This window comes from Marasmius oreades, chromosome 2, assembly GCF_018924745.1.
Source record: "Marasmius oreades isolate 03SP1 chromosome 2, whole genome shotgun sequence".
In the NCBI taxonomy this organism is placed as follows: domain Eukaryota; kingdom Fungi; phylum Basidiomycota; class Agaricomycetes; order Agaricales; family Marasmiaceae; genus Marasmius; species Marasmius oreades.
This window is the reverse complement of record NC_057324.1, coordinates 2226536-2247913: the sequence shown is the minus strand read 5'-3', so window position 1 is coordinate 2247913 and position 21378 is coordinate 2226536. Positions and strand designations below refer to the sequence as shown.

Here is a 21378-nt window from a genome sequence, read left to right as displayed (position 1 = left end):
GACTTGGACAGACCGGGCATTATCATATCAGTCTCGCAGGAGTTACTAGATTGTGTCCTGTTTCACCTTTATCCACGCAACCGTATTTGAAGGATTACCGAGTGAGGACTCTGGAGATCTCTTGGTCACTGTCAGCAGCGGGACCTCTTGGCTGTGGAGGTTGCTTGGAAAGTCAACATCAACCACTGAGGCTGAGAAAACCACAACCTTTACCATCAATCGTTTCCCCAAAAACCCGAACAGTCTTTCATTGTCTACTACTTTACAGTACAGTAAGCCTATCAGGCATGGCGTAAGGACTTCCGCAACTTATGGGTTTTGTCAATGAGTTTTTTTTGCGCCCGCCTAAACCAACTTCACGAATATCGCTGATCTCGGAAATACGGACGAGATCACTAAATCCTAGACCGGTAACTGTTCTCCTCTGTGACGATGACAAGCCATGTACTTGGAACATGCGTGCAAGCATGCGTATCATCGTCACAGAGAGGTCGGTTAATCCTTTCTGACCTTATGTAATTCCGGAGAGGGCGTTCAATGAGGTTGCAGAATGGACATTTCTGAGTCCTCTATACGTGGGTATTTCTTTGAACGTGCACTATCCAGCGACGATATCCATTTCTTCTGGAACAGGGAATCGAACCATCCGGTTTTCATCCAATCTCCGTCAAATGGATAATCATGGCCTGCGGGTGACGACTTGAGAAAGGTGCTTTCTGAATGGGATGAGGCTGTCCATGGAATGCCTCGATATGTTTGTCAAATTTAAACTCCCGTGTCGTGTTTTTGACCTTCATAAGTACATTTTTCTGTACACGGTCCCAGTTGGCCAAAATCCTACAGGTCTCGTAGGTTCATCAGGTGTTCTGTTGAAACTCATGACTTGCGTTCTGTCAGACCGTTGAATAAGAAGGAAATTTACGAGGTTTGCGTCGAGTTTGGTGGGCAATCGTTCCTCTTTTCCAGTTAAACAACGATTAAGATTATCAAGACATGATAATTATCGAGGACGACCCATATTACTTCCTTCAGGAAGGACCGTATGTCCCGAAGGCAGAAAGGAAACCCCTTGTCTGACGAGCAATATATTGCTCAGCTAGTTCCGAGCTACGTAAAGTGAGTCGTCACAACGCTGTTTGAACACATGTCCTTTTCCTTACACTTTGATAGGCTGGACTATATAGGCCGAGTCGCTCGTCTAGACCGCTTTCCGAAGGTCCTGCCCTTCTATTTTCACGGCTCGAATTCAATCAATGCTGATGAGCCGAACCTCCTGGTAGTCGGCTCGGCTGGATTGCATGTAATCCTCTATTTGAGGAGAGACTTGAGCGAGCTTCAGAAACATCGACACAATCCCCGTGCGGCGTCCCACTTCTTCCCGCAAGTGTCTTCCCTCATTTGCAAGATAGGTATTCGTCACATCGACCTTCGATGGAAGTATGAGGGTTATATTCGATTGTTGCACCTCTGTGCTGAAATCTGTCGCTGACTGGCGAAAGGCCTCCGGTCTCAATACCAGCAGAGAAGGGACAAATTCATAGATTGTTTACAGGAAGAGTTCAATGTTTGCAAAACTAATGGTGTACAAGGGTACCGCGAAAAGGTGCATTGTTTACGAGGCTTCCTTGAAACCTGGGAACATTATTCTCAACGAAAAAGCCCACTATGTTCAGATCCGTGCCTTTTCATTTGTACCCCCGACTGGTCGCATGTTTCTTTGGCTATCTGCTAACGGGAATCAAGGCGATTGATACCGAGCTTTGGCCCAAAGCTCGAGATCGACCTCCAGGCACCACCCATTATTCGGCAAAATAGTCGCTCTCGAGATGATCTCGAGATGAAGCTGTTCACCGCATTCGCAGAAGCAGGCTTGGTTCTCGGTCCAGGTATGTCTTCGCGTTTCCTATGTGAACCCGAGCTTTTGGTAATCTTGACGTTATTGGTCACCTTTTCTCAGCAGCCCCGAGAGAGAACACGACCCGTAAGCATGGATACTTCCGAGTCAGTTACAGTAAATGTACCATAAGTTGCGTCTTTCTATATTCACTGGCCAGTATTGACCTTCGCAAACGTTTTCCCCAACAGGACCAGATGAAGCAGTTCGTCGAGATCCTTTCCTCGGTGCTGGGAGATTTCGTGGAGAACAAGTCCGTCATCGTTGCGTAAACGCTCCTGTATCATGATATGTCCAGTTGTCGGGTGCTTCACTTTGTCCAGTCATAGTCGAGAAATGCCATGTGTTCAATGAGTGACTGCAACGTGCCCTCAAGACAGCCTGCGGTCGACCTCGTTTCGCCCTTCGTTAACATGCAACACATGTCGAGACATTTTACCAACTTGACTTCATCCCATGTCCACCCAACCGGTATGAAGGCATCAAACCTCGTCCTCACAGACTAACCTAACATTGGACTTAGGACAGCGTCCCCTTGCGAACCAAATTATTGTTCATCGCAGAATTGGCTGAAGGAGCCGAGCGATACGATGGTGAGCTCAGTCAAGTGGGTTGGGAGCGAAGCACAGTGCTCAGCAATATTCGTTTCGTGCGAAGCAGATGTAATCGTACAAATCAAAACAATCATCAAGAAATTCGGCCCTCGACTAACGAACGATGAACGAAACTTTTTGTCTGTGGCTTATAAGAACTTAACCAACACCCTCCGAAACAGTTGGCGTACAGTTGATACTGTTGGAAAGCTCGAAGCGTCTCGGCCGACAGTGGTGGCAAGAAAGGTTATGTTGATACAGAAGCAGCGGGTGAAAATCGAAAAAGAACTTTCTGACGTCTGTAAAGACATTGTGCATCTTTTGGACTCCAAGCTCTTACCTGCGGTTGAGAAAGGAGAGGAACGAGTGTTTTATTCGAAGATGTAAGTCGCCATATTAAGGAATCTGTGGTTGACCCACTTAGATGCTGCTTCACTTCAGGAAGGGCGATTACTATCGTTATTTAGCTGAATTTAGCCGACCAGAGGATTTCGAGCATTACGCGAAAGAATCCTTGGATGCGTATAGATCAGCCTATCGGCACGCGTTGGTGACTTTGGAGCCGATACATCCAACAAGGCTGGGACTGGCGCTTAACTTTGCGGTCTTCTATCACGGTGAGAGGCTTCTGACCTGTTCTATAACGCTTTGTCACAAGTATTGCGGTTAGACGTGAAGAAGAGCCCTGATCGCGCCTGCCACCTAGCGAAAAGTGCGTTTGATGACGCTGTGCTGTCCCCGCAAGCATCCGACCCCGGCTTGGCACAAACGATCCGGGAGGCACTTCAAATACTCCAACTCTTGAAGGACGATCTGATAGCATGGTCGAAGGAAATTCCGGACGACGGTAGGTTTCAGCACACTGGTGCGTGTCTAGAAGCTCATGGAGAACATTGATCAGGTGAACGGTACAATTAATCACTGTTGTTGTTCAAAAACGATGCCCGGAGCATCTTTTGCAAATGTTGCTGCGACTAACATAGGGAAGACGAGCGTAGCATCGCCATGTATCTAATATTTGGATGAGTACATTGTTGTACGATGAGGTATGGGTGTTACCTTCACGGATTCCGCTCCCGCTCGTATTTTCCCCCAAGAGACCGCCTCGTCCGGACGAGCGCCTGAATCGGACCCGTCAAACTCTTGGCCGGTATTCTTGAAATTGACGCGGTCAACAAGAGATAATAGAGAAAAGTCTCCTGGGCTTACGATAAATACTGAGTAATCGGCACCGTTGCGCTGGAAGAGGATCCATGAGACAACATGATAGACTGGAAGAGGGGAGCCCCACGATAAGCATTGCATTGGCAATTTGGTGTTTACAAACACCTCCTCCAAGGATGATCATTCCTGCTTTCCTTGACTTGCGCGATAATTCATTCAGTTCGCGAATGTCACGTACAATATCAAGAATGAGGCCAGGATTGCGGAAGGAGTGAAAGTAGATCATATCGCCAATTGACCCATCAGTGAGTGCGGGACAAAACACTGGGATATCATTCTGAGAAAAATCTTCCTCAGAAAAGAACTGCGATGGGCTGAGATTGTGTTATATTCACTTTAGAAGCCCAATAATACACTGATTCCTCGTTATCGATCTCTTTTCCCAACCGCCGAATAAAACTGCTTGGTGACCAAACTTGACCAGTTTCTTGCTGTTCCGCAAGCATAGTATCGAGTATGGGGGTTAGCCAATCTTCAAATTTGCAGTAGTTATCGTTAGGAACAATGAGGTTACCGATGCGATTCATGCCTCTTTTGCGTAGATCAGCACCGTCAAGGTTAAAGTCGGCAACATAAGTGTGGCCCAAGCATTTGATGAAATCTTCTTCAATCCCACCAGCGGTAGTAACAATTGCTGCGACGTGGCTATGCTTCACGAGGTGAAGTATAATTTCACGAAGACCGGAAGAAATTAGGTTCGAAGTGTAACCGAGGAAGATGTTGCATCGCGTTCGAGAGCGGACTTCAGGCGATCGATATTCATCGGATTCATCTTCTGCTATCGGTTCGTCTGACAAACGCCACTTGTGCTAGGCCGACGATGAGAACGATAATAAAAATACTTCCCAAAAAGACACACCATGCGATTCACGATATCGATCGCTTTGCCCAGACTGTTTGCCTGAAAGCCAATGCGTTGATAGCTTTCCAAAAACTGTTGGAGAGAAAGAGGTTTATCAAAATCTGGGCCTTTCACCGGAACATAGGATTCGGGTATGGGTTCTGAACGCAGCAAAACAGCGGCAGAGGCAGTCTCGGGCACCTGAACTGAAGCCATGGTGGAAAAGAAAAGAAAAACAGTAGAGAAGTGTAGAGTGGTAGAGAGTGACGTGACAACGCTATGTGACGGTAATACCAGGTAGGCTGGAGCTGCAGACTCTCATACACTACCTTCAGCTGTTCCCAAATATACTCGACGACTGCGCACCATTGCGCTCTACGTCGAACCCCACGGCGTCAACATGGACAACCATATTCCTCCTGTCCAAGTTTCTCTTCCAAACTCACCTCCCGCTGACAACATCGCGCTCGGAGACGAAGGAAGTGTGCAATCCCAGGACACACACGCGATCCACGTCGACCAGCCTGTTCAACAGGGAACAGAACGAGATCGCCCTCAACCTCATCCCAGTGTTGAAGAATCAATTCCAGAGGCATCTTCGAATCACGTTCATCCAGTTACACACATTCCTTCCAATTCTGGCTCGACTGTTGAACCTCCCACATCACCAGCACCTCACGAAGTCAACGGAAACGCTCCTACATCCTCCAGGATGTCTCATACCGCGTCGGATGGCACCGTAGGGCAACGAGCTCGCGATACGGAAGCGTCCAATAGCACTGGCCTCACGTCACCGGCCTTTTCAAGCCATCGACGTTCGTTAACTATCGGAAACAGAGGCAACTCTGTGTCTGTGGTCCTCATCTCTTCTGCGCTGGAGACTATTGCATCTTCCAAAGAAGCCAAGCGCTCGACCACGCTTCGAGAAAGCACACAACATGCATTGGAACTGATTCGGAACGACCAGGGTGGAGATCGTCCGAGGGAAGTTTTTGAGCCCCTTCGGTTAGCCTGTGAGACTAGGAACGATAAGTTGATGATAGCAAGTCTTGACTGCATTTCCAAACTAATCTCTTACTCGTTCTTCGCTGAACCGCCCTCCAACCAGCTCAATTATTCTTCACCACCTCCATCCCCCGGCTTGTCAGGAAAGCCTTCCACCGAAAACTCGTCATCCCTTGTTGACCTTGTCACCAATACAATTGCAGCTTGTCATTCGGAGACTACTCCCGAAGCAGTTTCCCTCCAGATAGTGAAAGCCCTGCTCGCGCTCGTGCTTTCGCCAACAATATTCGTCCATCATTCGTCTCTACTCAAAGCAGTACGAACGGTCTATAACGTGTTCCTTTTGAGCACAGATCCCGTGAATCAAATGGTTGCTCAAGGTGGATTGACTCAGATGGTGCACCACGTTTTTACGCGTTGTAGAGCACCGACTGGTGTGAAGAATCCGGCAACTGAAGGCCTATCACACAGTCCCAGTCAAGACAGTTTTCCTTCCCCTAAATCTGCAACCTTCTCCCTGCCTACCGGCTCTAAAACAAGTTTTACAATCTCGGAAGAAATTCAAAAGACCGATAGATCCTGGCCCGCACCGGATCCACTTGAGAAGAGGGATTCAGCCGTTGCGGAAGCAGAGCAAACCGGACAGGCTTTTTCCAGCGAGGAAAAAGGAGCTCGTGCTTCGCAGTAAGCGTCCTGAATCGCAAAACCTGACCACTACTGATCTCCATGCCAGCGAATCCTTTGTAGAAAGTAACCTACGAGGACCTACACCAGAAGTCAATGGTCATCGACAGCTGACCAGGACTGATCTTTTTATCAAAGATGCGTTCCTAGTCTTTCGAGCGCTGTGTAAACTGACCATGAAGCCACTCAACAACGAGAGGTAAATAGCTTGTTATCTCTGCCAATCTAATGCTCACTCTTCCCAACCTGCAATCCTCAAGCGAACGTGATATGAAGTCGCACGCAATGCGTTCAAAATTACTATCGCTGCATCTCGTGCTCACGGTCCTCAATTCCCATATGCCCCTTTTTGTGGACTCAACGGCATTGATTTACTCGAGTTCATCTAATGAGGCGACGACTTTCGTTCAAGCCATCAAGCAATTCCTTTGTCTAGCTATGAGTCGAAATGCAATCAGTCAAGTGCCTCAAGTATTCGAAATAGTCGTTGAGATAATTTGGCGCGTGCTCTCCGGAATGCGGACGAAGTTAAAGGTCATATCTCTTTTGATTGAGATTGCTGTCGATTGATGCTCACGATCTCGATTCAGAAAGAAATTGAAGTTCTGCTTCATGAGATATTTATACCTATCCTCGAGATGCGGACATCGACAGTCAAGCAAAAAGCAGTTATCCTCGGCATGCTTTCACGACTATGTCAAGATCCCCAGGCTTTAGTCGAGATATATCTTAACTATGACTGTGACGGTCAGTCAGCGGATAATATCTATGAACAGTAAGTGGCCATGGTATTACGCAAACTTATATTTCTCCCCTGATATTCTTTCATTCAGTCTTATGAACGTGATATCAAAAATCGGGACGACGCCTTCAGTATTGACAGGGACCAAGGCCAATGAACCCCCTAGTCCTGCGATACAACCTGCCACCAAATCTTCTGGAAACGTTCCACACTCCTTAAGCACAACTGCAATGTCCGTCTCAGGGTCGATGGACACGTCCATGATGGGGCAATCAGAAGCACATCTCAGACGACAGGGTCTTGAGTGTCTTGTCACTGTGTTACGGTCGCTCGTTGCCTGGGGGACTGCAGCTGAAAAGACTGCGGACGATAGTACTTTGGTAGCTTCCTCTTCTACACCTTCGCAAACCGGTGAGGATCTTAGACGTAATTCCCTGACGCCAGATCCATCACTCGACAAGGTGTCTACGGACCCCAGCACAGAAACACTCCGACAGTCTACTCCTGAATTAGAGGACGACCCGAGCAGATTCGAGAGTGCGAAGCAGAAGAAGACGGCGTTACTGGAAGGAATCAAGAAATTCAACTTCAAGCCGAAACGAGTACATATTGCCTTTCCTTTTACGCTCCGTTGACTTACGGTTACTGCAGGGTATTCAATTTTTGATCGAAACTGGGTTTATTCCAAGTAAATCACCTCAAGATATCGCCAAGTTCCTCCTAAATACCGATGGCCTCGGCAAAGCTATGATCGGAGAGTATTTGGGCGAAGGGTAGGTGCATTTCCTATTCACACACAATAAGTCTGCTTTCCATTCATATAGGGAGGAAGAAAACATCGCCATCATGCATGCGTTTGTGGACCTGCTGGATTTCACCAACCTTCCTTTCGTCGATGCCCTCCGCTTATTCTTACAATCCTTCCGTTTACCTGGTGAATCGCAAAAGATCGATAGGTATATGCTCAAATTCGCAGAGCGTTTCATTGCAGGCAACAGCCAGACACCTTTTGCAAATGCGGGTAGGCACAATCCTTTTTTGGTCCCGCTACTTAGCTACATCATTGCACTGGTCCAGATGCCGCCTATGTGCTAGCGTACTCCACAATTCTGCTCAACACTGACGCTCATAATCCTCAAATAAAAAAGCGTATGACAAAACCGGATTTTATCAAGAATAATCGCGGGATCAACGACAATGCAGACCTTCCGGAGGAGTTTTTATCTGCCATCTACGACGAAATAGTCAATAATGAAATCAAAATGAAAGACGAGGTCGGACGTACGGCCAGCGCTACCGGACCTGGCTTAGCAAGCGTTTTGGCGAACATGGGTCGAGATCTGCAGAAGGAGGCCTATGTCATGCAGTCCAGTGGGATGGCCAATAAAACTGAGGTAAGTGTGTGTCAACATTAACTTCATGATAACTTCCGACGCATTTGTAGGCTCTGTTCAGGACGATGATGCGCACGCAACGGAAAGGTTCTAAAAGTGGAGAACAATTTTTCAGCGCCTCTCATTTCGTACATGTTCGGCCCATGTTTGAAGTAGCTTGGATCGCGTTCTTAGCTGGCCTGTCTGGACCGCTCCAGGACACGGATGATTTCGAGATTGTTGAGCTCTGTCTAGACGGTTTCAAAAGTGCCATCCGTATAGTCTGCTTCTTCGATTTGGAATTGGAGCGGAACGCGTTCGTCACCACACTAGCAAAATTCACATTCTTGAATAATTTGGGTGAAATGAAGACGAAGAATATGGAGGCAATCAAGGCACTGTTAGACGTGGCGGTAACTGAAGGGAACAACCTCAAAGGATCTTGGCATGAAGTGTTGACTTGCGTCAGTCAACTAGAACACATGCAACTAATCAGCAGTGGCATCGATATTTCGGACTCAAAGAAAGTCCAGATTCACTACATTATTCGCCATGTTTACTGACAATATTGAACAGACGCGTACGAAAATTACCCACAGAAGAATTGGCCAACGAGAGTCGATCCACCCATATCACTGTGGCGGCAGATATGGTGTTCTCCTTGAGTCATTATCTATCAGGGGTGCGCATTGCCAGTTCTTGTCTCTTTCTTGAAGTTTAAGTGTCCTGGAAAAATTTAGACTGCTATCGTTGACTTTGTTCAAGCTTTAAGTGACGTTTCATGGGAAGAAATACAGTCATCTGGTCTTTCTCAGCACCCTCGGCTATTTAGTCTGCAAAAGTTGGTCGAGATTTCGTATTACAATATGAACCGAATTCGCCTCGAATGGTCCAACTTGTGGGGCATTCTGGGTAAACACTTTAATCAGGTAAGCACGGGATACAAGTCCGCAAATCTTTAATCTCTGACAGGTTCTGTATAGGTGTGCTGTCACAACAACCTTCATGTGGCATCGTTCGCGCTGGATTCTCTCCGCCAGCTAGCGACGAGGTTTCTGGAGAAGGAGGAGCTACCGCATTTCAAATTTCAGAAAGACTTCTTGAAACCCTTTGAACATACCATGATACATAATTCAAATCCGGACATAAGGGATCTAGTAGGCAGAAACCATCGCTTATTAAAGTCTTGCGCCAATAACCCATAATAGGTCCTACAATGCCTACAACAAATGATCCAAACACGGGTTCAGAATATGCGCTCTGGCTGGCGAACCATGTTCGGCGTTTTTCAAGCTGCCTCTAAGGTCCTGACAGGTATGATATCCACTTCATAGTTTCCCTTACCTGGTCTGACGTGTGTGATAGAACGAATCGCCAATTCTGCGTTCGAGATCGTGACGCGGCTGAACAAAGAGCACTTTAACGCCATTGTGCGACATGGGGCATTCGCTGACCTCACTGTCTGCGTTACGGATTTCTGTAAATCGAGCAAATATCAGAAAATCAGCCTGCTAGCGATCGGCATGTTACGAGGTATCATCCCCGTCATGTTGGATTGCCCAGAATGTGGTTGGTCGACAGAGTCTTTGGATGATAATATGATCAAGTATTGGTATCCGATCCTGTTCGCCTTCTACGAGATCATCATGAATGGCGAAGATCTAGAAGTTCGCCGACTGTGAGTTGAGAAATTAGTTTGGAATTCCTCCACTAACCTTCCAACCTTCAGGGCCCTCGATTCGTTATTCACCACTCTCAAGACGTATGGGTCCACATTCCCTGTCGACTTCTGGGATACATGCTGTCAGGAACTCTTGTTCCCTATATTTTCTGTGTTGAAGTCCAGCCAAGATTTGTCTCGCTTCAGTACACAAGAAGACATGAGCGTGTGGCTGTCAACAACCATGATACAGGCTCTCCGAGACCTAATCGATCTATATACTTTCTTTTTCACCACTCTAGAACGGTTCCTCGATGGTCTACTCGACTTGCTGTGTGTATGTATTTGCCAAGGTACGGTTTGCATTGTATCAAAGGCTTTACATCACTAATTCAAAATAGAAAACGATACTCTTGCAAGAATAGGAACATCGTGTCTTCAACAGCTGCTCGAGAACAATGTTTCAAAATTAAGCCCGGTTCGTTGGGAGCGTGTTGTAACCACCTTCGTCAAGTTATTCAAAACAACCACACCCCATCAACTTTTCGACGATGCTCTGCGTGTACAAATTTCCGATCACAACAGCCCCGAGCTAGGAGACCCGAATGGTAAGTCCAACGACCGTTTTCCGATGGGCTTGCTGTATTTTAACATTTTCTGTCTGCGCATCCAGAAGCCAATGGTCAGGCCATCCTCCCAGCCCCGCTTTCATCCGGCAACGAACCAACAAAGTCCGGAGTACAGCACACAGTTGACGACCGTCGCCGCATTTTCAAGCAAATAATCGTGAAATGTGTTTTGCAATTGCTGTTAATAGAAACAACAAACGACCTCCTTCGCAATGACGAGGTGTACAACACAATTCCGCCGGATCAGCTGCTCCGACTCACGAGTGTTCTCGACCAAAGCTACCAATTTGCGAGAATGTTCAACGAAGATAAAGAACTTCGTACGGGTCTGTGGAAAGTTGGTAAGTGGTGTATGGTTTCGCTCCACGAGGGATACTGAAAAGCCGCCAGGATTCATGAGGCATTTACCGAATCTACTCAAACAAGAGTCTAGCAGTGCTGCCACGTTAGTCCATGTCCTTTCACGCATGTACTACGACCTTCGCCCGGAACATCAGAGCGCCCGCGGCCAAATTGCCGAGCGGCTTATGCCGTAAGCATCCTATCTTACCGAATTCATCCAAGGTCACTCAACGTCTTCTTCCAGGCTCAGTTTAAATGTGATTCGAGACTTCAACAAGCTGCGAGCTGATAGTCAAAATAAGAATATTCTTGCATGGACACCTGTAGTTGCCGATATTTTGGATGGGTTTTGCCGGTTCGACGACAAAGCGGTAGGTATATTTAATTTCACATCGAGTACCGTGTTAAATGCCCGTCTAGTTCGCAAGGTACCTACCGGCTATCTACCCTCTTGCAGCTGAGCTGCTCGTCAGGGAACTAACGCCGGATATTCGTCAAAGTCTCAAGACATATTTCATCAGGGTTGGATTTGCACAGAGAATTATAGAGCCATCATAATCACTTCCTATCTGTACTATTATCGTACTCACTGTTTCATAGCCAGAATTTCACGGATGATGCACATAAATTATTCCATATATTGACATCTAACAAGGTAGCTGACTACCCTTCCTCATCGATACCCAACAAACGACTGCCCTTGAAAGTTGCCCCAACCCGTAGGCTGAGCGACCATAGCTTCAAAGGAAAACAATTAGTGAGTGTTGAGTTCGAGCAGACGAGATCGTAGGTTCTTACGGTTAGAACGAAGAGCATCGTATTTATCTGCGAAATAGATATCGAATTAGAATACGTAGTCCGAGCGAGTTCTAAGCCCACATACCTGAGGACTGAGGCACCGATGAGTTGTCTGTTGCAAAAGTACCAGACTTCATTTGTGCAAATATGTTAGCTACAAGAGGAGATGAGTAGTCTTTCCAGAGCACCAGAATGGGAATCATGCTCCTACCTGGATTAGTATCTGTTTGATTACTGGACGTAGATGGCGGTAAAGGCGGGACAGGAGGTGGAGACAAAATTCCATTGTTGAAAGGAGACTGGCTAAATCCCGGGTTAAAGCCTGTGGGATCTTACACTTTGTTAGTGGTGGCGGTAGTATGATGGAGTAGACAGAATTTACTGGACATGAGAGGTCCATTAAAGCTCCCACTCGATTGGAAGGGACTTTGCTGCCCAAACGGACTGGGGTTGTTGAAATTACCAAAGGGCATGCCAGTGGGTTGGCTTATTAACGACTGGGAGGCCGGTATGCCAGTTGCGTTACTCATCATCAGCTGAGAACCCGGCATGCCAGTCTGGAAAGATGGGACAGGCGATGGTGTTCCAAAATTCATGTTAGTTGCCCTTGTTGGCACAAAGCCGGCGAAACCTGTCTGCGTGGGTACCAAAGGCTGCAGTAGTTGTTGGTTGGCGGGAACGGGGGCAAAAGGACCTCGCGGACCGTTGTATGGCTGCGGCGTCGAGGTCTGTTGAGTCTGCAGTTGTCCCATTGGAACAGGAGATGCGCCCATTCCAAGACCAGATGAGAAAGTGGTGGGCGGAGGAGTTGGATTTACAGGGGGGGAGGTTGCTTGAGGCGGTGACTGCACTGGGGTGTTCTTCTTCAATTCGCTAAGACGAGTTAACTGATCAAATATATCGGCTTCAGTAGTATTTGCCAACGTTTTAGGTGGGGAGAGATGTGGTGCTGCTGGAGGATCGGAGGCGGCAGCAGCAGCAGCAGGTGGTGCTGAAGGTGCACGAGCTGTAGTTGTACCCGGGGTAGTAGGAGCAAGCGGTTTTGTGGAACTCGGCCTGTTTGTCCACGCATCATCATCAAAGCCCAAAGTAGAGCTTGATCGAGGAGGGGGTTGAACGGGAGAAGCGGTGGATTTGGCTCTGTCTGGAGAAAGGAGTTGTGGCGAACTTGTCCGCTGTATCTCGGCTGACGCAGCGCTGATCACGTCGAGATCGACATGGGCCGGCAACGATTTGCTCGGCTGGGGCCGGACACGCTTGGTGGAGTTCTTTAACACACCTCCGGGACCCTCTGCGAACAAGTTTGGAGGTTTGGAGGAGCTACCGCCACTTTCTTGTGCCTCGAGTTGTTTGGCAAGTGCTTCATCATGTTTGATTTGGTCCTCTCTTGGGTCCTTCTGGGATGTCGGTTTGTACTTTTCAGTAGCCTTTTTGACACGCATGATATCTCCTTCGCGTAGCCCAAGCGTACGCATAACCCCCTCTGTGAGATCCCCTACTTGAGTCTCGTCAACTCTTTCCCGCTCGAAAGAAGTAGCGTATCGCGTGCAATCGTCAAGATCACATCCAGCCTGGAGGAAGAAATCAAACCAATCAATCGTCATGGCTTTCTTTGGTTTAGCCGAAGCAGCAGGAGCCGCTCGTGATTTTTGATGGGCAAGAGGAATATTATCTTCGTCATCCGCTGGCTTCGAGGACTTCTTCTTGTTATAGTATTTCTCGATGAACTTCATGTCCTCAGCGGACATCTTCTCCGAGGGCACTTCGACAGTAACGCCGTTCGTCTTGTGGAGTCGCAGTTTGCCATCTTTGAAACTCAATAAAGCGGCGTCAACACGGAATTGACCAGTACGGTCGTGCCAGGTTCGAACACGTTCTGCAGGAGGGACTGTGCCGGGAAATCAGCCTGAATTGTCCAAAAAATATAAGACACTTACAGCCATGCTCTGGCTTACCCCCAGAACTGGAACTAGGTCTCTTTACTTCACGGCTGAGGGGAAATTAAGAATCAGACAATGTTGGGCCAACACAGATTAGAAATGACACACGGAGGCTGGGGCTGATTTGCTACGGCCGCCACTTGACGTCGTTTGCGCTCAGCCTCTGCTGCAACCGCCTCTGCACGCTCTTGCTCCTTCTTCTTCTGCGCCTTCCTTTCCTCTTCCTCTCGTTCCAAACGTTCGGCTTCGGCCTTTGCTTTAGCTTCAGCCTCAGCCTTCCCTCGTGCGGCTTCATCAGCTTCCGCTCTGGCTTGTGCTTCAGCTCTGGCCTTGGCTTCTGAGACCCCGCGCGCCTTTTCAGCGGCAGCTTCTTCAGCTGCCTTTGAGCTAGATGTATTTGGTTGAGCTCCAGATACGATGACCTATATGCTATGAGATTGCTGTGATTAACGGGAAAAAAATCCACCACTCACTTGCACATACGAAGCCGGGACTACCCCTTCTTGACCTTTCTGATTACGACACTTCCACCAATCATCCCCGTCTTTCTCCAACACTATCAAGTGTTCGTCCGCCGAGACAGTGAGTTCGTCCTCTCCATCGGCCTTGAAATCATAAAGCACAGTAACTTGCCCTTCGTCACCGATATCCTGTTGATCTTCCGTTGATTCGTATTCACCATCTTCTGAGGGTTCTCGAGGTGGTATTATCGTCGGGGAAGCAGGTGAGAAGTGGACGGACGCTTTCTTGGGCTCCTTAGGGGCTTCCTCCGTAGTGCGAGAAGTAGATGCTGAAGGCTCAGGGGAAGAGGCAGAGGATATCGCTTTTGAGCTCTCAAGCTTGCTCACAATAGCTTCGGCGATGTCTTTGGAACCAGCATGGAAATGAAGGTGTGTTGAATCAGCAGCACTGATGTCGAAATGGACATGTTTGGATTTCTCGATGCTTAGGTTGGTGATGTCGGCGGTTCTCCACTTCTGCACCGCAGCCTGTTGAAATGAGAGATGTAGACCCTAGAATAGAGAAACAGTGGACCAGACTCACCTTGCTGGTCTCGCTAGCGAAGAAGACGGCACCATTTCCAATACCAAGGGTTCCTTTCAGTTTCTTCCCCTTATTATCTACTTCGGACACAGACCATGTCTTGATGTCGTCCGCATTAGCCTTTGCACTGGCGACCCTGTCAGCAGGGTCTATATACGTGCTGACTGGGCGGGGAGGCTGGATGTAGTATTAGCGGGGAAGCGTGTCATCCTGCAATCAAGCGCACCGAGGGTGGAACAACTATTTGCGGTGCGGCAGGGCTCTCATGTCCTTCGCTCTCAGTATGCGTCTCGACGTAGTTAGCTGGAACGAATCCTGCCTTGCCTCCTTCAGTACTTTGTGCCAAGAGCCATTCCTCTTCAATATCGAACGCGAGTAGAATTTCATCTTCCTTTATTGATAATTCCCCGGCGGCAGTAGCTTCGTAGTCGAACAATGCCCTGACAAGTGATGTGTGCTCTGCCTGTTTGAAAGGATGTGAGCCGACTACCTTGCACCTAAATCGATGCCGACCACATACCTGTTCTACATATGCAGCTGGGACGAGACCGGAGGGAGTGTCTTGTTCCTGCGAATCACCTTTGATTTTGACTTTCCACCAGCTGTTGTGGATGCGAACAGCTGAGTATACATGAAGTCACAACGCTACGAGAGTACGAACTCTTCATCCACCCGCTGGAGCAGAAAGAGGATCTGTCCTTCCTTTACTTCTACCTCGTCTTCTGCATCTTCTTCTGGAGTATAGTCATAGGAAGCCTTGAGAACAGCGAGATACTCTTCGGAGTCTTGAGATGACATGGAAATATGGAGGAGAGCCGGCCGGTCCGTAGACTCGGGTCTGGCTTTGACCACAGCGAACAAAATCAAGCAAACTACAACTCAGTGATTCAGCCAGGACAGAGTCAATATATCTTGTGGAGAAATCCGCTGCAAGACCTTGTTCGCTGAGTCAACGTAAATTTTCGTCTGACTCGTAGCGCGGATTCACAGCTTACTCTCTTCATCGATCCACCACCACACGACGATGAGCAAACTCAACGCAGGCGCCTTTGCTTTTGTCCCAGGAAAGTCATTTGCTCTGCCTCAACAGAATCAAAATCCACATCCGCCTATTGAACAACCAGAGCCGACGGAAGCACCTCGTCCTCCTACCACGATTTCCCTCAATATCGGTGGCTCGAAACCTCCTCAGAAAACTGCTCAACGACAGGAATTACAAGAAGCACCAGCCCCTCCTCCAACGATTTCTCTCAACATTGGCGGTTCCAAACTGGCCACCACACAGCCTGCACCTGCAGCAGCACCTCCATCGCACTCTCAGTCTCAAGGTAAACCTGCCGCACCTTCACTTCCACCTCCAAAGCCAAAAGCAGAGTCTTCTGCACCTTCCAAAACATTCACTCTTGAGAAGAGTAAAACAGACACTGTCACTGTTGCGAAAGAAGTACAGGCTGTAGCAGACAAGGCCATCCTCGAGGATCTCTTTGGAGCAGGTACACCCCACGATCCATCTTCTCATGTGATCGGTTCTGATCTCATTCACCCCCAAGTCAAGGAACATCTGAACATAGTCTTCGTCGGCCATGTCGATGCGGGTAAGAGCACCATGGGTGGAAATCTTTTATTTATCACCGGAACGGTCGACAAGCGAACCATGGAGAAACTTGAACGCGAGGCAAAAGAGGCCGGCCGAGAGTCATGGTATCTCAGCTGGGCTCTTGATTCTACCCCTCAAGAGCGCTCGAAGGGAAAGACTGTCGAAGTTGGTCGTGCCTACTTCGAATCCGTTGCCCGTCGCTATACTATTCTTGATGCTCCTGGGCACAAAACATTTGTACCTTCCATGATATCTGGTGCTGCTCAGGCCGATATCGCTATTCTAGTTATCTCCGCTCGTAAGGGAGAATTCGAGACGGGTTTCGAGCGAGGAGGGCAAACCCGTGAACACGTCATGTTAGTCAAGACCGCTGGTGTATCGAAGCTTGTTATCGCCATCAACAAGATGGACGACGCGACAGTGAACTGGGACAAGGCCCGTTTCGACGAAATCAAAGAGAAGCTCACACCGTTCGTGAAAGCCGCTGGTTTCAACCCAAAAGCAGATGTCACCTTTGTACCCGTTTCTGCTTACACCGGAAAGAATTTGAAAGATCGCGTGGGTAAAGATGCCCCATGGTGGGAGTGAGTGACCTTTTCTCCAACGCCTTTACTGATCGCTCACCGATATTTGTAGCGGACCCTCTTTCCTTGAATTGCTCGACAACATGCCCATGGTGGATAGAAAGGTCAACGCACCTTTGATGTTGCCCGTTTCAGAAAAATACAAAGATATGGGCAGCATTATTGTCGGAAAGATCGAGTCTGGTCATATGCGGAAGGGCGAAGAACTCCTCCTCATGCCTAACAAAGTTATCGTTGAGGTTGCCGCTATCTACAATGAATTAGAGGAGGAGCTCAACTCTGCTATTTGTGGGGACAACGTCCGCCTCCGTTTACGTGGTGTGGAGGACGACGATATAAGCCCAGGATTTGTCCTTACAAGTCCGTCGAGACCTATTCATGCTGTCCGGCAATTTGAGGCGCAACTGGCTATCCTCGAACACAAGAGTATCATTTGTGCAGGTTATTCTGCAGTCATGCACGTTCATACATTAGCAGAGGAGGTCACACTGCCGGTAAGCAAATTTGTTTCTCAAGAGACATAGACCACGGAGTTCATGCTGTTTTATGTTTTATGAAGGCATTACTTCATTATTTCGACAAAGCGACTGGACGCAAGTCCAAAAAACCACCGCAATTTGCCAAAAAAGGTGCACACTGTTTTGTTCTGTTTGAAAATATTCTCATTCTCATTCTCATACACACTATAGGGCAAAAGATTGTAGCCTTGATTGAGGCAACTGCGCCTGTCTGCGTAGAAAGATTTGCTGACTATCCTCAGCTAGGGCGATTCACCCTTCGAGATGAAGGTCGAACAATAGCTATTGGGAAGGTGAATTTGTTGCATCTTCCCTCGACTTTGTGCTAATATCTTATTTTGTTGCAGATAACCAAGCTTATCGATTCGCATGCGGTCATAGACGAGGTTGCAGAGGGGGTCAGTAATGTTACGGTGACAAATTGAATCCCAATGCTGATATCAATATGTACTCATACGAAGCGAATGTAAATAATATACCTACACCTTCTGAAGTCAAGCGTGACGCCAATCTACGTCACGGTCACTACTATGATTCGGACTGAACTCACATCAACTTTACTTGCTGGATCCTGTTTACTCGACTCGACCTCCACGCCTCAAAACAATCTGAAAGGCGCACTCATTGAGCGTCTGACTACGTATTATGCTACTCTTGGTGTATCTTCTTCCATCAGTGATACATGCACCCTCGAAGAAGCACAACTCCGTACCGCCATCGAGTCTCTCTGTATAGTAGAGCGTATTCAGGGGATAATATCAGTTAACAATGGCAGCACTAGTACCGAAGAACCTCCCTTACTCGGTGTTCGCGACCTGGCCCAAATCAGAACCCTTCTGTCTATTTCTTTTCATTGGGGTGTAGAGCCATTACTTTCTCGGATCGTATCTGCCTGGCCCGAGAGACCCAACGTTGCGACCTCTAATGTCACTCAAATTATAGACCTAACGACAATGCCAGAAGATTATCATCGTCTCTCCGACTTGACGTCACGAATCCTTCGTTTGGTATTTCCTGCTGGTCCCCAGCAAAAGTCATCGAATTCTCTCATCACAGAAGCCCTTCTGAACCGGCACCTCAAAGACATCTTCGAACCCGCAATAGCCCTTGGCTGGCTCCCCAAATCTTTAGCATCGGACTCGATGCCTCCGCTTGAAGATGCAAGGCCGTTTGTAATGCGCTTGTTGGGCACGTAAGTGTTCTTTATCATTCAAGAGCCTAATTCATTCTCATCGATGGACCGTATACTTGCAGGTTACCAGTTTCACAGACCATCGCAGCTCTAGGCGGGGTGATATCAACTCGTTCTTCTGTTCAGCACGTACGACGAGCATGCGGCTACCTATTGAGCAGACAACTTCTGCGGCCAGACGGAATCAGGGGCCTTTGCGCCGCCATTTTTGGCGAATCAGAAGGAGACGACATAAAATTAGAACAGCTTGAACATGTATCTCGCACGCTCTCAATGGTGCCAGCTAACATAAACCCACAGGTAAGTTGGGCTTCTTGAGGGACTTCTTGGTGTTCATTCTCACCTTTGGACGCAATACCAGGACTATTTCTCGGCAATCATCCCTAGACTCGTCGATCTTCTTCACGACGCCAAAAGCATCGCTTTTCGGAGAGCTTCGTCGTTCACAATATCACGTTTACTGACCAACATTGAAACTAGTTCGCCCGCGCCTCAGATCATCCTCTCAACGTTACACTTCCCATTTCTCCATGTGTCCTCTCCGGGGATGGCAGGGGGGTCACCATCCTTCCCGGATGTCGCCTATGCGTTGTCCAGTTTATCTATTCTTCTCGCCAATTCAGACCCCTCTCCTAAGCTTATTTCGACTTTACTCTCTCCGATCATAGCACCGTTGTATGCCGTTATGCATCATCTTGATTCATCCAGAACGTCCGATCCCTCGACGCGAGAGATCGTCCACGACACAATTATGACGTGGTTCAGAGTATCAGCCGCAGAGGAAGCTGTCGCTACTTTGATGTTTATATTAGACGATCAAGACGGGAAACTGGAGCTGGGGTTTGACGGCAAGATCAAGCGGGCAGAAAGGTATGCTGTTCGCCGTACAATAAACTTGCTGCTGAAAACTTGAAAGGATAAGCGATCCTCTATCTCTCTTCACACCGGAAAGTCTCAGGCAGGCGGAGGAGACCGGCCAGCTAGAATCTGGGGCGAATTGGCTCGACCTGTATCCAGACCCTGTCCGCTTTGTTGGGTTTATACAATCTATCAATCGACAAGATATTATTTCCAACTTCTTTGTATTAGTGCTCGAGGCCTATCGAGACAACGAAAAGCAGAACAATGACCCCATCCAGTTGAGCTCTCGACTTCTTTTGCATCATCAACTTCATGCCTGACGGGTAATGTTCGCAGAACTCTCCGTTATTTGCAAGTCATTATACAGATGCAGACTTTTCTATCCAATGACTCGAAACTGGGAGGTTTCCAGGACCCTGTGCAGATACTCAAATTTATCGAGCAGGTACTCGAAGATTCACAGAGACACCCTAATCAAACGAGCCAAAAGAAGGAAGACTTTCCCTCGAGACTCGCCCAGTTGAGTCTGGAAGAAGATCGTGACACAATGGAGGAGGGAGAGGACAGCGATGATGACATGGTTGACTCTGAGAAACGGGATATCGGTACCGAAATGACAGAGACCGCACTGATAATCCTCCTTTCTGTGCTGGAAGGCATGTGGACCAGACTTACTCTTGAGAAAGTGTGTTTCACCTCTTCGTACAGGAAACAAAGCGCTTTCTACTCGAACGACACCAATCCTCAGCAACATACTACTACTTCTAGAACACCTCATAACCGGCGACTCCCCAAACGGTATTAAAGAATTGGCACGGGAGGTTAGGCTTGTTTTGACCGCTCGCCTGGCGATGCAAAATGCGCCAAACTTCAAGGACGATGAAGATTCACATCAGAGAGACGTCCAAAAAGTTTACCAACAGGCCTTGAAACTGCTTCAGGATCCCATCCTTCCTTTGCGCGCACACGGTCTACTACTTCTCCGCCAATTGGTATCCCCGTCGCGATCCGAACAATTCAAGGCAGTGGATCCGGCACTCATACCGGCTATACAAGATGTCTTTATGCAGTCGGTCCAGGATAACGACTCGTATATTTTCCTGAATGCTGTACAGGGTTTAGCCGCTTTGGTAGATCATGGTGGCGCGCCAGTGTTGAAGCGCATGTTAGACACTTATACTTGTGGAATTGACGGCCTAGAAGGAAGCAGCATGTCGCAACAGGATCTCGACACGAGGCTTCGACTTGGCGAAGCCACAGGAATAGTTGTAAGTCGTTGTGGGACGACCTTGGGTACTCACGGTAAAGTTATGCGACTATCTATCCACGAGAGATGTTGAAGGGTTTTCGCTCCAGGAAATTACATCGTTCCTTCTCTCCTACGAGTCTTGAGGTCAAGCAATGTACCCACCGCTCTCAAAATGTCTGCATTATCACTTTTGGCTGATTGTCAAAAGACATACCCTTTGGTCCTCCTTCCGTTCTTTGGCGACCTCTCAGGCGGCACGCTAGATCTCATTCAACTAGAAACTCGTTCGACGGAGTTCGCAACAACCATAGAGGACGAACCAACCTCAAAAAACTCCAAATTTCCCGGTCTACGACGTGCCGCACTCCATTTCATGTCACTTCTACTGAAAGGAACAATAGAAAACATTTATGATACATCATTCAGGAGGTCTATTTATTCGGAAGATCTCATTCGACGAACGAAGTTAATTCTATCGTATATATCAGACACCGATGCAGATGTAGTGGTACGAGTAATGGCACGGGAGGCATTGGAATTGTCTAAGCAGCTGGAGTACGCCATAATCGATCCCTTTGCTGTAGGATAACAAGTAACAGATTGGAATG

The 21378-nt window shown here is 47.9% G+C and overlaps 6 protein-coding genes across 6 annotated transcripts; 4 read left to right on the top strand and 2 right to left on the bottom strand.

The window, feature by feature from the left end:
* The first annotated feature begins 1358 nt into the window (after nucleotides 1-1358).
* Nucleotides 1359-3563, top strand: E1B28_004388 (uncharacterized protein). Its single transcript, XM_043148861.1, has 8 exons — nucleotides 1359-1886; nucleotides 1958-2026; nucleotides 2086-2365; nucleotides 2418-2487; nucleotides 2555-2870; nucleotides 2929-3104; nucleotides 3158-3334; nucleotides 3389-3563. Exons 3-8 carry the CDS (start codon nucleotides 2351-2353, stop codon nucleotides 3403-3405), a joined length of 771 nt encoding a protein of 256 aa, XP_043013463.1. The 5' UTR covers nucleotides 1359-1886; nucleotides 1958-2026; nucleotides 2086-2350; the 3' UTR covers nucleotides 3406-3563.
* Nucleotides 3406-4768, bottom strand: E1B28_004387 (uncharacterized protein; the record flags this gene model as incomplete). Its single annotated transcript, XM_043148860.1, has 6 exons — nucleotides 3406-3498; nucleotides 3547-3642; nucleotides 3697-3726; nucleotides 3779-3988; nucleotides 4047-4520; nucleotides 4571-4768. 6 exons carry the CDS (start codon nucleotides 4766-4768, stop codon nucleotides 3406-3408), a joined length of 1101 nt encoding a protein of 366 aa, XP_043013462.1.
* Nucleotides 4769-4952: 184 nt separating this feature from the next.
* E1B28_004386 (uncharacterized protein) lies at nucleotides 4953-11545 on the top strand (the record flags this gene model as incomplete). The annotated part of the gene is made up of 20 exons (XM_043148859.1): nucleotides 4953-6241; nucleotides 6291-6440; nucleotides 6502-6775; nucleotides 6832-7016; nucleotides 7075-7585; nucleotides 7635-7756; nucleotides 7808-8004; nucleotides 8061-8377; nucleotides 8428-8672; nucleotides 8933-9038; nucleotides 9097-9285; nucleotides 9340-9513; nucleotides 9565-9670; nucleotides 9722-10034; nucleotides 10086-10369; nucleotides 10418-10624; nucleotides 10690-10986; nucleotides 11036-11177; nucleotides 11232-11358; nucleotides 11408-11545. 20 exons carry the CDS (start codon nucleotides 4953-4955, stop codon nucleotides 11543-11545), a joined length of 5373 nt encoding a protein of 1790 aa, XP_043013461.1.
* A 34-nt stretch (nucleotides 11546-11579) lies between these two features.
* On the bottom strand, nucleotides 11580-15584 carry E1B28_004385 (uncharacterized protein). The gene is made up of 12 exons (XM_043148858.1): nucleotides 15431-15584; nucleotides 15290-15371; nucleotides 14996-15232; nucleotides 14770-14946; nucleotides 14199-14714; nucleotides 13834-14147; nucleotides 13723-13775; nucleotides 12168-13673; nucleotides 11997-12116; nucleotides 11871-11939; nucleotides 11786-11812; nucleotides 11580-11725 (listed from the first exon to the last, which is right to left on the bottom strand). Exons 1-12 carry the CDS (start codon nucleotides 15565-15567, stop codon nucleotides 11661-11663), a joined length of 3303 nt encoding a protein of 1100 aa, XP_043013460.1. The 5' UTR covers nucleotides 15568-15584; the 3' UTR covers nucleotides 11580-11660.
* Nucleotides 15585-15590: 6 nt separating this feature from the next.
* SUP35 (translation termination factor GTPase eRF3) lies at nucleotides 15591-17990 on the top strand. Its single transcript, XM_043148857.1, has 5 exons — nucleotides 15591-16950; nucleotides 17003-17444; nucleotides 17510-17579; nucleotides 17640-17761; nucleotides 17816-17990. The coding sequence occupies exons 1-5, from the start codon at nucleotides 15794-15796 to the stop codon at nucleotides 17891-17893; spliced, it is 1869 nt and encodes a 622-aa protein (XP_043013459.1). The 5' UTR covers nucleotides 15591-15793; the 3' UTR covers nucleotides 17894-17990.
* Nucleotides 17991-17998: 8 nt separating this feature from the next.
* Nucleotides 17999-21359, top strand: E1B28_004383 (uncharacterized protein; the record flags this gene model as incomplete). Its single annotated transcript, XM_043148856.1, has 7 exons — nucleotides 17999-18660; nucleotides 18723-18960; nucleotides 19022-19530; nucleotides 19577-19798; nucleotides 19858-20177; nucleotides 20230-20823; nucleotides 20878-21359. The coding sequence occupies 7 exons, from the start codon at nucleotides 17999-18001 to the stop codon at nucleotides 21357-21359; spliced, it is 3027 nt and encodes a 1008-aa protein (XP_043013458.1).
* Nucleotides 21360-21378: the final 19 nt, after the last annotated feature.

What these genes read in the sequence shown, in the direction of transcription:
- E1B28_004388 (XM_043148861.1), top strand. An exon ending in AGGAGCCGAGCGATACGATG is followed by an intron (nt 2,488 to 2,554) that starts GTGAGCTCAGTC and finishes CGTGCGAAGCAG; the next exon opens with ATGTAATCGTACAAATCAAA. An exon ending in CTTTGCGGTCTTCTATCACG is followed by an intron (nt 3,105 to 3,157) that starts GTGAGAGGCTTC and finishes TATTGCGGTTAG; the next exon opens with ACGTGAAGAAGAGCCCTGAT.
- E1B28_004385 (XM_043148858.1), bottom strand. Translation starts at nt 15,567, where the DNA reads ATGTCATCTCAAGACTCCGAAGAGTATCTCGCTGTTCTCAAGGCTTCC. An exon ending in TCCCGGCTTCGTATGTGCAA is followed by an intron (nt 14,148 to 14,198) that starts GTGAGTGGTGGA and finishes CATAGCATATAG; the next exon opens with GTCATCGTATCTGGAGCTCA. An exon ending in GCAAATCAGCCCCAGCCTCC is followed by an intron (nt 13,776 to 13,833) that starts GTGTGTCATTTC and finishes ATTTCCCCTCAG; the next exon opens with CCGTGAAGTAAAGAGACCTA.
- SUP35 (XM_043148857.1), top strand. Translation starts at nt 15,794, where the DNA reads ATGAGCAAACTCAACGCAGGCGCCTTTGCTTTTGTCCCAGGAAAGTCA. An exon ending in AAAGATGCCCCATGGTGGGA is followed by an intron (nt 16,951 to 17,002) that starts GTGAGTGACCTT and finishes CGATATTTGTAG; the next exon opens with CGGACCCTCTTTCCTTGAAT. An exon ending in CAGAGGAGGTCACACTGCCG is followed by an intron (nt 17,445 to 17,509) that starts GTAAGCAAATTT and finishes TGTTTTATGAAG; the next exon opens with GCATTACTTCATTATTTCGA.